This window comes from Lutra lutra, chromosome X, assembly GCF_902655055.1.
Source record: "Lutra lutra chromosome X, mLutLut1.2, whole genome shotgun sequence".
NCBI lineage: Eukaryota > Metazoa > Chordata > Mammalia > Carnivora > Mustelidae > Lutra > Lutra lutra.
The window spans coordinates 91,222,985-91,236,467 of NC_062296.1; the positions used below are offsets into that span (position 1 = coordinate 91,222,985).

Sequence of the window (13,483 nt, forward strand, 5' to 3'; positions counted from 1 at the left end):
TAAGGGCTGGCTAGACCTCAGCTCTAGGCACTGGAGCTGAGGGGCCGGACATGTGAGTGCAGCCATGGTGGACATTTCAGCCCTAGCTGACCTTCTTGCTCTCACAAGTGACCCCAGCTGAGAACTCACACAGTATATGAACCACCCTGCTGATCCCAAGCCACAGAAATTACAAAAAATAAGAAGTCTGCTTTAAGCTATTAGGTATTGGGTGGTTCCTTACACAGCAAGTGATAACAGATACACATGTTCTGCTTGCATAGGAGGGAACAGAAATTTTAAAAGCCAAAACACTTGGAAGAACTATATAGAAATATGTCTACCAACTGGAGAGCAGAATATATGCCAAGATCTGACTTATACATTTAGAGCAGATCTTCTTCATAAAGACCTCTCATCTGTATTCGATTCAATTTCATAAGTATTTATTCAGGGCTACTGGGTGATGTAAGAAAAGTTGGAAGCATAATTCTAAGAAATTTGTAATGTATTTGGGAATACTAGTATTTTACAAAGAAAAAAATTAGAAAATATGCTTCAATCAGTAACAGTACACTAAGCACATATCTGAGAATCAGAATATTTTAACATCAAAAACAAAATTCTACGGACACCTAGAAAAAGTTCAGTTAGTGTATTCTAGAGTTATCAGAGAACAGTCCAACAGAGGAGGTATAACTTGAATCTGGATAAATAGAGGAGTAAAAATGAGTATGTAATGATTGAGCCATAATGTTCAAATCTGGTATAGAAAGCTGAAAAAGTCAGCCCTACTGACAAATACATTCTAGAAAGTTCTCAATGTCCTTTATAGAGAGAATGACAATTCTTTTTTTTAAAGTAGGATCGGTGCCCAGCATGGAGCCCAACATGGAACTTGAACTCACGACCCTGAGATCAACACCTGGGCTGAGATCAGGAATCGGACACTTAACTGACTAAGCCACCCAGGTGCCCTGAAATGACAATTTTATTTTGTTTTATTTTTTAAAAATTTTATTTATTTGACAGAGAGAGACAGAGAGAGACAGAGCACACAAGCAGGGGGAATGGCAAGCAGAGGAAGAGGGAGAAGTAGGTTACCCCTTGAGCAAGGAGTCCAATGTGGGGCTTGATCCCAGGACCCTGGGATCATGACCTGAGCCAAAGACAGATATTTAACCAACTGAGCCACCCAGACACCCAAGAATGACAATTTTAAATAGACATGGCATACATAATTTCACTAAACTAGTTAATTGTGAGGATACAAGAATATCATAGAACATATGCTCCAGAAATAGAAACAGAATTGTTGTCATAGAGGTAAAAATTGCGAAGGTGTAGTGTTAAAGCCAAAAAGATGACTAGAGCTTTGAAGACGAAAGGTGTACACAAACTAGTACTGGAAAATAAACATAAAGGATTTGATGAATGCAGTAATCATCTTTAGGCTTCTCATCTACATCTCAGTCATAATGTGCTTTTTGGGAAATATGTTGGACTTAATGGTTGCTACTGGTCACATGAAACCTCAGAATTAAAATTTTCCCATAATATTCTAATAAAATGAGTTTCATATTTAAGATGCAAGAAAATATAAAAAGGTACTTATTTTTCTCAACCTCATAAGCATTTTCTGTAAGGAAATTATGTACTTACAAATCATGTTTTAACTGTACTAGATAATAAATAAATCAATCCACTTTGTTAGAACAGGAAATTAATCTTGTAGGCACCTTTTCAAAACTTCATTTATCTATGTTATCATTTTGCTACCTCTTTCCTCATGAAAACACAGGGAGAAAAAACACAATCCTGACATACTAGTAATGTGAGACCTCAGAATAGTACCCATTTTAGATGAAAGTTTCAACCAAAATTCATAGTTGACCAAAAAAAAAAAAAAAAAATCATAGTCAAGTGTTTGCATACTTACACAGAGACAAAAGATTGGCTCAGTAGTGGTATAATGTTACCCTCCTACTAGCATAGAGCTCAGTGTCAGGTACACTGTTAGTAAGCAGAGTCATTAAATGAATGAATGTCAATGTGGGCAAGCTTTCTCCGGGAAGGAGCCGTTTGAGCAGAGACATGAGTGATAAAACATTCCAGATGCAGGGAATAATTTGCTCAAAATCATGAGTCAGAAGGGAGGGCTGATATTAAGAAATGATTATTGGGGCACCTGGGTGGCTCAGTGGGTTAAAGCCTCTGAGTTAGGTTCTGGTCATGATCCCAGGGTTCTGGGATCGAGTCCCACATCAGGCTCTCTGCTCAGCAGGGAGCCTGCTTCCCTTCCTCTTTCTCTGCCTGCCTCTCTGCCAACTTGGGATCTCTGTCAAATAAATACATAAAATCTTAAAAAAAAAAGAAATGATTATCAGATAACAACAACAATCATACTTTAAAATAGAGAAATAGAATAAATAAAACAGAAGAAGTATGAACAACAAAAAAATGAAAGATGTGATTACTGGAGCTGGTTCGTATGTGCGTGTGCATGCCTATTCCCCCACTTTGAGCTTTTGAGTTTTGTACTGGAAAGGGGACAAGGTATTCCCCCAGCAAATATATTCAAGGCATAGAACTTCCAAACCATTAGCCCCAGTCCCCTGAGAGGATTGTGTTCAACCCCATCAGCAATTATCTGTAATATAGGATAACCATCTTTACCTGAGAGCAGGCTTTGAAAGGGCAAAGCACAGTCCTTGTCAGAGGAGGGTCCTTCAAGTGCATGTTCAATTGCCTAGGGAAAGACCTTCTGACTTCTCTGTGTGCTTTTCAAAGCACTGGGTTTGTCTGTGCTTTGTAACCAGGGCGGGAAAAAAGCGGAGTTGGGGGGTGGGGGATGCCGATGTCTAAATCAATCTCCTTTCTGTAATTCCAACATATCTCCCAGCTGTTTCTTTCTAGAAATCCACTGTACTGAAACAGAAGACTGCCTAATTATCATCTTAAAAAAATCAGAAAACAGAAGTGCATACTGGAGGAAAATTATGAATGGGGAGTACAAAATGGCGGGGTTTGAATCACTGATTATTATCGGATACACCTTCTTGATGTGTGAGAGAAAAGCTGCAAAACTAACAAATACGGTTCCTTGGGGACATGTGCATCTGTAGAATAAGGTGCCCTCTAAGCCAAGCACTTCACAAGGGGACTTTGGCTTTATAAGTATGAGGCCATAAATTCACCACAGCCACTGAAACTACAGATGGAATCATCAATCACATAAACGAGCCTCAACAAGATTTTTTTTTTTAAAGTAGGCTCCATGTCCAATGTGGGCCTCGAACTCAAGACCCTGAGATTAAGCATCTCATGCTCTATCGACTGAGCAGCCAGGCATCCACAATAAGATTTTGTTTTATTTGAGTATATATTCAACTCAAAGCTTTGAAATAATAGTTTTTGTGCATAGTTAATTAAGTTTACTGAATAGAGACAATTAGTTGAGCAGTACTTCTAAGCCTTTTGGGTGAAGAGGGAGTTCATGTGCCTCTTTGAGGAACTCAAGAAAGTGGGGCGCCTGGGTGGCTCAGTGGGTTGAAGCCTCTGCCTTCGGCTCGGGTCATGATTTCAGGGTCCTGGGATCGAGCCCCGCATCGGGCTCTCTGCTCAGCAGGGAGCCTGCTTCCCTTCCTCTCTCTCTCTGCCTTCCTCTCTGACTACTTGTGATCTCTGTCAAATAAGTAAATGAATTCTTAAAAAAAAAGAAAGAAAGAAAGAAAGAAAGAAAGAAAGAAAGAAAGAAAGAAAGAAAGTGATGAGCCCTTTAACCCAGAAGGATACGCCAACAGATAAGAATTTGCATCAAGTATGGAGGAATTCATGGGTCCCCTGGGTCTACTCTTGAAGCCCTCTGCCTTCGAGACACTGGAAGCCAAGAGCAATACCTCAGGTCTGCGTGGCCCTGGAAGCAGAATTTTCATTTTGTAGGTGGTATGCACATCCAGGCAGGCTGTGTTGACATACAACTGTTTGTTTTTTAAATATTTAAAAAAATCTTTTAATTGTGGTAAAATATACGTAACATAAAGTTTACCATCTTAACCATTTTTTAGTGTACAGTTAAGTGTATTGACACTGTTGTGCAACCAATCTCCAGAGCTCTTCTCATCTTGGGAAACTGAAGCTCTACAACAAGTCCCCCCCCCCCAAGTCCCCCGAAGCAACCACCATTTTACTTTGTTTCTATGAATTTAACTACTCTAGGTGCCTGGTATAAGTGGTATATAAGAGAGTATTAGAGGTTTTTATCTGTCTTATTGCACTTTGCACCATGTCTTGAAGGTTCTTTGCCTATGTTGTAGTATTTGTCAGAATTTCCTTTCCTTTTATTTATTTTTTATTTTTTTAGAAAATTTTATTTATTTATTTGACAGCCAGAGATCACAAGTAGGCATAAAGGCAGGCAGAAATGGGGGGAAGCAGGCTCCCCTCTGAGCAGAGAGCCCGATACAGGGCTCGATCCCAGGACCCTGAGATCATGACCTGAGCCAAAGGCAGAGGCTTAACTCACTGAGCCACCCAGGTGCCCCTTCCCTTCCTTTTAAAGACTGAAGAATATTCCTTTGTATGTATAGACCACATTTTGCTTATCCATGTGTCAGTAGACATTTGGGTTGCTTCCACCTCTTAGCTATTATGAATAATTTTGCCATAAACGTGCATGAATGGATATTGTCTCTTCGAGATCCTGCTTTTAATTCTTTTAGATTAATACTCAGAAGTGGAACGACATGATGGTTTTGATACAGTCGTTTTGATGGGTCCCTTTTATGCAAGGAACACCATGACTCAGCAATTCAGAGTCAGGTCCCTTGTCAAAAGGGTCCCTCCCAAAATGTGAAATTGGTGTTTCATCACTAAGTCATGCACATGACAGACTTCTTGATCCTTGAGCTATACTTAGCCCCTCCTCAATTATGTGACTTTTACTTTCAGCTTTATTCCTTTCAGTATTTTTTTTAACTTTTACAAGTATGTATTAAATTTATAATAAAAAGGCAATAAAGATCTTTTAAAATCTGTTAAAACTAAGTATTTAAGGGTATCTTAGCTAACTCTTAAGACACCAATTAGAAATGAATATTAGTAAATGAATTCTATACAGAGAATATATATATTCTAATATAATATACATTAGATCTGTTAGAAATTTATTTGAAGACTTTATGTACAAAATGGAGCCAAGAATAAAGACACATAAATTTTTCCTCCTCTTTACCCTTAGTGTCCAACATAACACTGATGAATAAAACTGAGTATATTCAAGAAGACTTCAAATAACAGAGATGTCTGTCCCTGAATTATCAAATGGAAAAGAAAATAAGTTAAAGTTTTAGTTGAGTAAGTAGAACTCGTTGTTACATGTAAACAAGTAGAGCCATTGTCATTTTAAAAGTGAAATTAAATAACATGAGATGTAGACCATTCAAGATGCCATGGCAGCTCCAAAAATGAGTGGTAACTGAGCTTAGAATGACCAAAAGTCCTTTATAAGCTGATAATGGTTAGCACACGATTCCCTATGGGTAGTTTGCCCACCAGATGGTGCCTGAACCTTTTACCTTCTCACTTTTGACTCCCATCTTGTCCCAAACCCACCACAAGGAGATGAGGCCTCAGGATGGAGAAAGGACATCACTTGTTTATTTCCTGGTTGTCAGGACAGCTAGAATTTTAATGTTTTGGTTGGGGGCGGGGGTTGGTCACATCAACATGGTAGCATCAACAGGAACCTGAGTCACAATAGCTCTGACAACACGTCTGGGTTAAAACCATTTCATTAAAAGAATCTCTTCAAAATATCACATGCCCATTTGTGCTGCCCAAAGTCAAAGCCAAGAACTTGGCCTATGTCATTCCAATTAATGTCAGGTCATCAAAAATTGGTTTCAGAACATACTCCTTTTAGAAATGTCCTTGATGATTGCTTTGCGACTCAGCCTGTGCATATGTACTGCAAGATTCAGTACCCTTAGCAACCTAGAATTTCTACTTATTTGCTTATGGCTGTTCTCAAGCACCACAAACACAAAGGGTAAAGGAGCTAGCTCTCCTTGCGAGACTCTTAAATGTTTTCATAACAGGGACCCGATCTACTCTTTCTTTTCTATCCCCTCCCCACCCTAGAGCTTAGTATAATGCTCTGCATGTCAGAAACATTTGTTAATTTTAACACCATCTCTTCTAGAAAGATTAGAGAACACTTTAGCAGGATGTCAGAAAAAAGGAAACTGGGCAGATAAGCACCCTTGAGATTATAGTGTAAGCTAGATGCATCTCTCCTTCTCACACATATGAACAAATCTTAATGACAATTCACTGAGAATTTTGGTGAAAAATAAATGTTTTTTTTTTTCCAGCTTTACTGACATATAAAAAATAGATTCTTGAACCAATTTCCAAGGCTCTGATTTCTTTGTACCGGTGACTACTTATTTGTATTTTCAGCCCACACTGGTCTTTAAAGGGCCTGTCTACTACGTATTATTACCTCAGAGGCCCTTTACACTTCAAAATTGTCCAAAGCTGAGCTCATTTAGTTCCTAAAATATCAGCTCCACAAGAGCTGGGACTTGGTGTTGTTCATTGTTGGATCCCCAGGACCTAAAATAGTGTCTATCATGCAGGTGGGTGCTCAGTAAAGATTTGTTGAATGAACTGATGAATGAATGAGTGAAAAGGTCTTCCCAGGAGGCCAAGTCTTCCATTACTGCTACACATTGTAAGAGTGTTCTCCAGCACTTGACAACTAAGATCGAACACTATACTTCTTCCCATTATCTCCTCCTTCCAGTCTCCTCTTCTTCCATCAAATCGCACTCTCTGCTGCCTCCTCCCTATCCATCTCTAAATATGCTCAGAATCTAATTATCAAAAAACCGAATGTTCCTTTATTATACAAGGCTATCCAGAAATCTGGTCCCAATCTCAGTTCTCTAGCCCCACCTCACCCTTCATACTCTTGTAATCTTGAAAACCCTAGAGCTCCCAACTTGCATCCCACTCGGCCTCTTCTGTGCCTTTCTCGGGCAAGGTCTGACTTGCCTGCAATGCCTAGCCTTTCTTATCCTTCATTTCCTACTGCAGGCATTACCTCCCTTACGGAGTCTTTCCCAGGACCCTTGTTCTCCCAGACAAGCAAACTGGTCTTCTTCTGTGCTCTTGTAATACCTTAAACTAGGACTTCCCAAGCTTTTTCACATTTTGGTACACACAGAAGAAGATTAAGGGTAAAGGGGCCAGGCTGTTCCTGGCCATAAGCAACTGGCCTGGGTCTCAGGACACCACAGTCCTTGTGCAGCAACATCTGGGTACACTTGTAACCCAGTCATGGCATATCAGCATGACACATCACACTAGTTGACATGCTCTCAGCATGTCACAATCACTGCATTCACCCCACTATGCTATAAATATTTGTGTTTGTCCTTCATTGTACCTGTGAACTCCTCAAGGGCAAGAACCCTGTATTCTCATTTTTCATGTTTTAAATTATCACACGGTAAGGCTGACTTTTTGATGTATAAAGTTCTATAAACGTTATCACATGTATAGATTCCTGTAACGAGGACCACAGTTAGGATGGTGTAGCTCCATTACATAAGGTATTATCACACCCTTCCCTAACCCTCACCCCTGGCACCCACTGATCTGTTCTCTGTCACTATAGTTTTATCTTTTGAAGAATGTCCTATAAATGGAATCATACGGTACATAACCTTTTGAAACTGGCTTCTTTCACTTAGCACAATGCCTTTGACATTTATCCAAAATTGTTGTGTGTATCAATAGCTTGTTCCTTTTTATTGGCGAATCATATTTCATTGTAAGGATTTACCACAGTCTGTTTATCCATGTATCCGTGGAAGGAAGTTTGGGCTATTTCCAGTCTGGGGCAATTTTGAATACAGCTGCTATAAACTTTTGTGAAAGGTTTTTCTGTGAACATGAGTTTTCATTTCTCTGGGGTGAAGACCCAGGAGTGGGACTGTATGGGTTTTACTGCAAACATGTATTTAGCTTTATGAGAAGCTACCAAATAGTCCCCCAAGTGGCTATACCATTTGACTGGTCCACTGTCCTGGCAATCAGTGAGAGTTCTGTTAGTTCCACATCCTGGCTAGCACTTGGCATTGCCAGCAGCTGTCCTTTTTGCCATTCTAGTAGGTGTAGTGCAGCACCCCACTGTAGCCTTGACTTTTATCCTCGTACCCCAGTGCTCAGCACATTGGTAGGTTATCCACAAATATTTGTTAACCAGAAATCAACTCATCCTATTTTTACTTCTATTTTTAACCTCACTAGTGTTTTCATTATACTTCCTACCAAGCTTTGTGTTTAAAAAACCAAAGAAACTGCAGAGAAGTATTACATTCCTTCCTACCCGCCTATACTCACTCCTCCTACCAGGTTCTAAATGAATCATTCTTCCTACTAGAAGACTAGAATATTCCTACCAGAAGATACAGCAACATAACCTATAACTTCCTCTCAAACTTAAGCTGGACCTGAAGGCCTGCGATCCAGATCGCTTCTGAAAGGCTCTGCTATCACTGCTCCTAGCTTACCAGTGAACAGTAAGAATCATCATCAGTAGGTAGATAATTGGATGAGCCAGGCACTGGGAAAGGAGATGTTCCTAATAATAACTAACTTACCCCTCCATCCCCATGAGGTAGGCATGATTCTCATTTTACAGACATGAGGACTGAGACTTACTGAAACTGACAAAGTCACCCAAAGCCATACAGCCAGTAAATGAAGCAGGAGGGTGCACACCCAGGTCAGACTAGTTCTGGAAACTACGGTCCTAACCATTCTGTGGGGCTACTCTACTGGGCAAAGAAACCAGGTGCTCTTCAATCAACAACAAAAACAACCTCAAGTCCCTTTAATTTTGAAGGTTATAAAACTTTAGGAAAGTGAACCATTCCCAGGGACCTCCCAGTCTAGGGAGCCTGTACTGCCTGGCTGGAGGACAGACTAAGGATTTTAGATCTTATTCCTGTAAAAAGTCAGCAGCACGAGTAAGACTCAGTTGAGTGAACGGGACTGGCAGCACTTGCCCCATGAAGATTGCCCCTGCCCATTGAATCCTGAACCCCATTTAGAGTTCTGTGTTCTATACCTGATGGCGTCCTCCACTCTACACACGAGCTGAAGTTATAATAATGGTTTGCTTTTTGTGTTGAGTCATAAAAATAAAATCACATTTTATGTATAAAAAGAAAACTAATAATATACTAACTCGGATCATCTAATGACTAAGCACATCCACGGGTAACACAGAACTTCAGTCTTTGGAAACTTATCTAACAGTAATTCTAATAAAACAAGACACACGAGACTTTTCACTGGATATGTGGAGCTAAAACCATGGCCAATAAACCATCAAACTGGAATTTAGTGGTTTGGCTTTAGTATTTTGATTTACAGTATTTCTTAGCTCTTTCATTACCTACTTTCTCCCCAACCTGTAAACAATACGCTTCAATGAGCTTGGAGCTGAGTCTATTTCTTTTCATGTTACTGATCAGGCAAGCAAGAGACACAAATCTCAGGATCCTAGGGCTTAAGCAGTCATTCTCCTTAATCCAAATACAGTCAGTCATTTCATCTTCAGGTATGAAATCAGGAAGAAAATGTGCGCACTAAAAAGAAAAGTTCTCCAATGAAATGACGTCACAAACAAACAGTAGTTTGGGGACGTCGTAGTTGCCAGTTCTAAAATGTCACAGTCTTATGTATTTTAATCCCATAGAATGACAACCTCAGTTTCTAAATTTTCCCTACAATGAACTACATAACAAAAAGAGGTTTCCTTTGCACCCATGCAAACTGTAAAAATGTTTTAAAACAGAGAGTGCTACCAAGTGACTACTACTATGGAAAATTATGGCAACTCTAAACACGTTTGGCTCAACGTATCAAGTGATAAAAGTCAAGGGTAATGAATTTTATCCATTTGGAGAGATTTCCTTAACCTGTGGCAGTTCTTTTATATGTGGGCCTCCACACAATGTTCTCATTGCAATGCGTAAACACTCAATGATCATAGAATCTGCTGAAAGAATAGCATTTAAACAAATTCCTAAGTGCCAGTGATTAGTGAGAAAGCATTAAATAGCAGAATGACTGGAAACTTTCCAATCAGCATTCCAAAGTGTATGCATTACTGACAAACTTCTCGCATTTGAAACTTCAACAACCTCAAGAAAGACTTACATATTTATATAAACCATAAGCCACTCATCAAGGATCGGGACTTTCTGTAAAAAGTAGTTCTTTCCAAAGGAGAAAAACTTATTTATCAAGACCACTGAAGATAAAGAAGCAATTACATACAAACTAATGTGTATAGCCAATAGAGCAGTTTCTGTTTCAAAATCAAAACTTTTCATCCTGACAGATACATTTGTCACTGAGAGCTACTACTTTTAAAAGAAAATAAACACAGCACAATCCAATTTCCCTTGCAAAAGGCATAGTCCAAAGTTTACTGTGAATGATAACCTATTATAATACCATATTTAAGATGAGCAGCTAAAATCAGTTTCTTTCTTCCCAAAAGTGCCTCTAGACAGTGAGTCTTAAGGAAATAAACAGCCAAAGCAGTGTATGGTTGTTACACTTTTCTTTGACAAGATATTCCTGCCTCACCGCCAATATTTTTTTAAAAATTAGAATTACTGAGACAAAACTCAGAAGGATCCCATCGGTTTTCTACCAAAGGCATTGTTTTTGTATAATTTTGAGACATGGTCTTCAACCCATGTCCAAATAAATTAATCTTACCAAAAAACATAAGCTAATCTCAGAAAGCAATGATAAGACCCCGGATATTTGTACTTGAGGACTAGTACTCACTGGCAGGGATGTTCTCCTTCATCCTCTACTGCCTGGCTGAAGCCCCAGGGAGTGGAAAAAGTCTGCCAAGTCTCTCCTTCAAGATCCTCGTCCATGGTAGGAAGGCAAAACAGCCCACTTTTTCCTAAGGATGGAAAGAAAGAACTTTGCTCTTTATTCTTTTAAAAGAAGAGTGTATCATAGCAAACAACTAACTGCTAGTCAAGAAGAGTGAGAGAGGAAGGAGAGGAGGAATCGATGCTGAGAGGCCAATCATATTTCATCACTCAGCTACTTGGAAACCAGATACGCTCAGACAATCACGTGCTCGGAGAGATTTAAGGATGCGAAAGAGGAGCAGCTCTGTCTTTTGTAAATTATTCACAGGGACTTTTTTTTTCTGACCATGAGCAAAGTTGCACAGGTTACCCATTTAAGAAAAAAGCAATCGGGTTCGGAATAGAGCATATAAACCGACCAGTCCAGAAACGAGATTTCTTCCGATTGAAGTTCTGCCCCTGACCACTATGAATCAAGACAACCCAGTGCCGTTAGAATCAAAGTGGTAGTATACTGGGAATGAACTGGCCCCTTCTGAAGGTCTGAAGAGGTCACAAGTGCAGTTTCAGCGTTTGCCTCTGACGAAAATGAATATTCGCTTCTCGTCTTCTGAGAACTCACTATAGGGTGTTTTGCGCCATGAGCTGGAACGAAGCCACCCGCACGCAGCTCGCACAGCTCTCTCAGATTTCAAAGTGCTGCCTGACTTCTCCCGTGGCTTTCTTGTGTTTCATCCAAATTTGATACGGTAGCATGTCTACCTTAAAGCTATTCAAAAGTTGCCAATTTTTAGGCTAGATCCTACCCAGTAATTTAAACCCAGTGGAAAAACGCCAGTCCGGGAAGCTTTGAGAAAGCATTGGTTTCTCATGGCAAAGATGAGGGATGTCGGGGACACATTGGAATTTGGAATGTTTCTTTTTCTCTAGACCGGGATTTCTCCGCCTCTGCATTACTGACATTTTGGGCCAGGTATTTCTTTGTTGTGGGGGTGCCCTCTACATCAGAAGGTGCCGAGCAGCATCCCTGGCCTTGAACCACTAGATGCCAGCAGCATCTCCCCAGCTGAGACAATAAAAAATGTCTCCAGACCTTGCCAAATATCCCCTCGGAGGTACAATCATGCCCAACTGAACCCACTGTGCTGGACTCATTTCTTTGGTGAAGTTGTTCAAAAGAGGAAGAACGTGATTTACATCTGAGGTAGGCTCCTGCCAAAGACAGGTGGTAGGAAAAGTCAAGGCTGTGGGTGAACCATACGACTGACATGCAGGTGTCCAATTCGATTTGTCAGAATGGAGACATATCGGAGGTGGGGAATACCAACTCTCCATGGAGATTTGCTAAACTGCTCACTACCCGTGATGATGAATTCTGTGTCACCTTGACCAGGCTATGGGGTGCCCAGATTTTTGGTTAAACGTTATCTGGGGTGCACCTGTGAGGGTGCTTCCAAATGGATTAACATTTGAATCCACAGACTCAATAAAACAGACTGCCTTCCCCAATGTGGCTGAGCCTCCTCCAGTCCACTGGAGGTCTGAATAGAACAAAAGGTGGAGTAAGGGGAAATTTGCTCTCTCTGCCTAGTCTTGAGCTGGCCCCTGGGTCTTCTCAGTCACTCCGACTAGAACTTACACCAGTGGCTCCCCTGCGTCTCCAGCTTACAGATGGCGAATCATGGGACTTTTCAGCCTCCAGAATCACACGAGCCAATTCCTTAGAATACACCTCTAGGAACCCTTGTCCCAATATGTGTGTGTGTGTGCACGTGTGTGTATTCTATTGGTTCTGTTTCTTGGAGAGTCCTAACTAATACACTACTACAGTTTGTAAGTCTCCCAAACCTGCCATTTAAAATATGCTAATTTCTCCTTAGTTACACATCCTTCATTTTACCTTGGTTTCTGTCATCCCATTGCAAGTAAGGTTTGCTCTCGCAAACTATTCTGAGCTGATCTTTGACAGCAAAACAAATCAAGGCAGAGATAATGAGGACATAGATTCCCTGCTTCTTCGTGTAACCTTAACTAACCCAGGTTGAGATGTTTCCTTATGAGCCTCAGATTAGTGCAAAAAAAAAAGAAGAAGAAGAAAAAGAAGAAGAAGTCTTTTCAGTTAAATACAATAACAGCAGTCTATTTAAATTCAACACTGGGAAAATGAGGCAGATGGTTTCAAAAGCAAAAGCGCAGTTCGAGGGGCACCTGGGTGGCTCAGTGGGTTAAGCCGCTGCCTTCGGCTCGGGTCATGATCTCAGGGTCCTGGGATCGAGTCCCACATCGGGCTCTCTGCTCAGCAGGGAGCCTGCTTCCCTTCCTCTCTCTCTGCCTGCCTCTCTGCCTACTTGTGATCTCTCTCTGTCAAATAAATAAATAAAATCTTTAAAAAAAAAAAAAAAGCGCAGTTCGAGTCCACAGGTGATGGCAGACATCTTGCCATTAAGAAGGATGGCCCGCCTAAGGGTGCAATCTTGCAGACAGGACGTTGTCTTGGGAGAAGGAACAGCCTTCGGGGCCTCAGAATTTGCTTTCTGAGTAGGAGTGGGTGTGACCCAAAGGAAGGCAAGTTCCTCACATGGTAA

The 13,483-nt window shown here is 40.6% G+C and overlaps 1 protein-coding gene across 1 annotated transcript in view; it reads right to left on the reverse strand.

The window, feature by feature from the left end:
* Positions 1 to 13,483, reverse strand: part of FRMPD4 (FERM and PDZ domain containing 4) — an 863,243-nt gene that overhangs the window by 786,201 nt on the left and 63,559 nt on the right. The window contains exon 5 of the mRNA XM_047716285.1: positions 10,861 to 10,984. Within this exon, the coding sequence (XP_047572241.1) occupies positions 10,861 to 10,984 (124 nt within the window). The remainder of the gene's footprint in view (positions 1 to 10,860; positions 10,985 to 13,483) is intronic.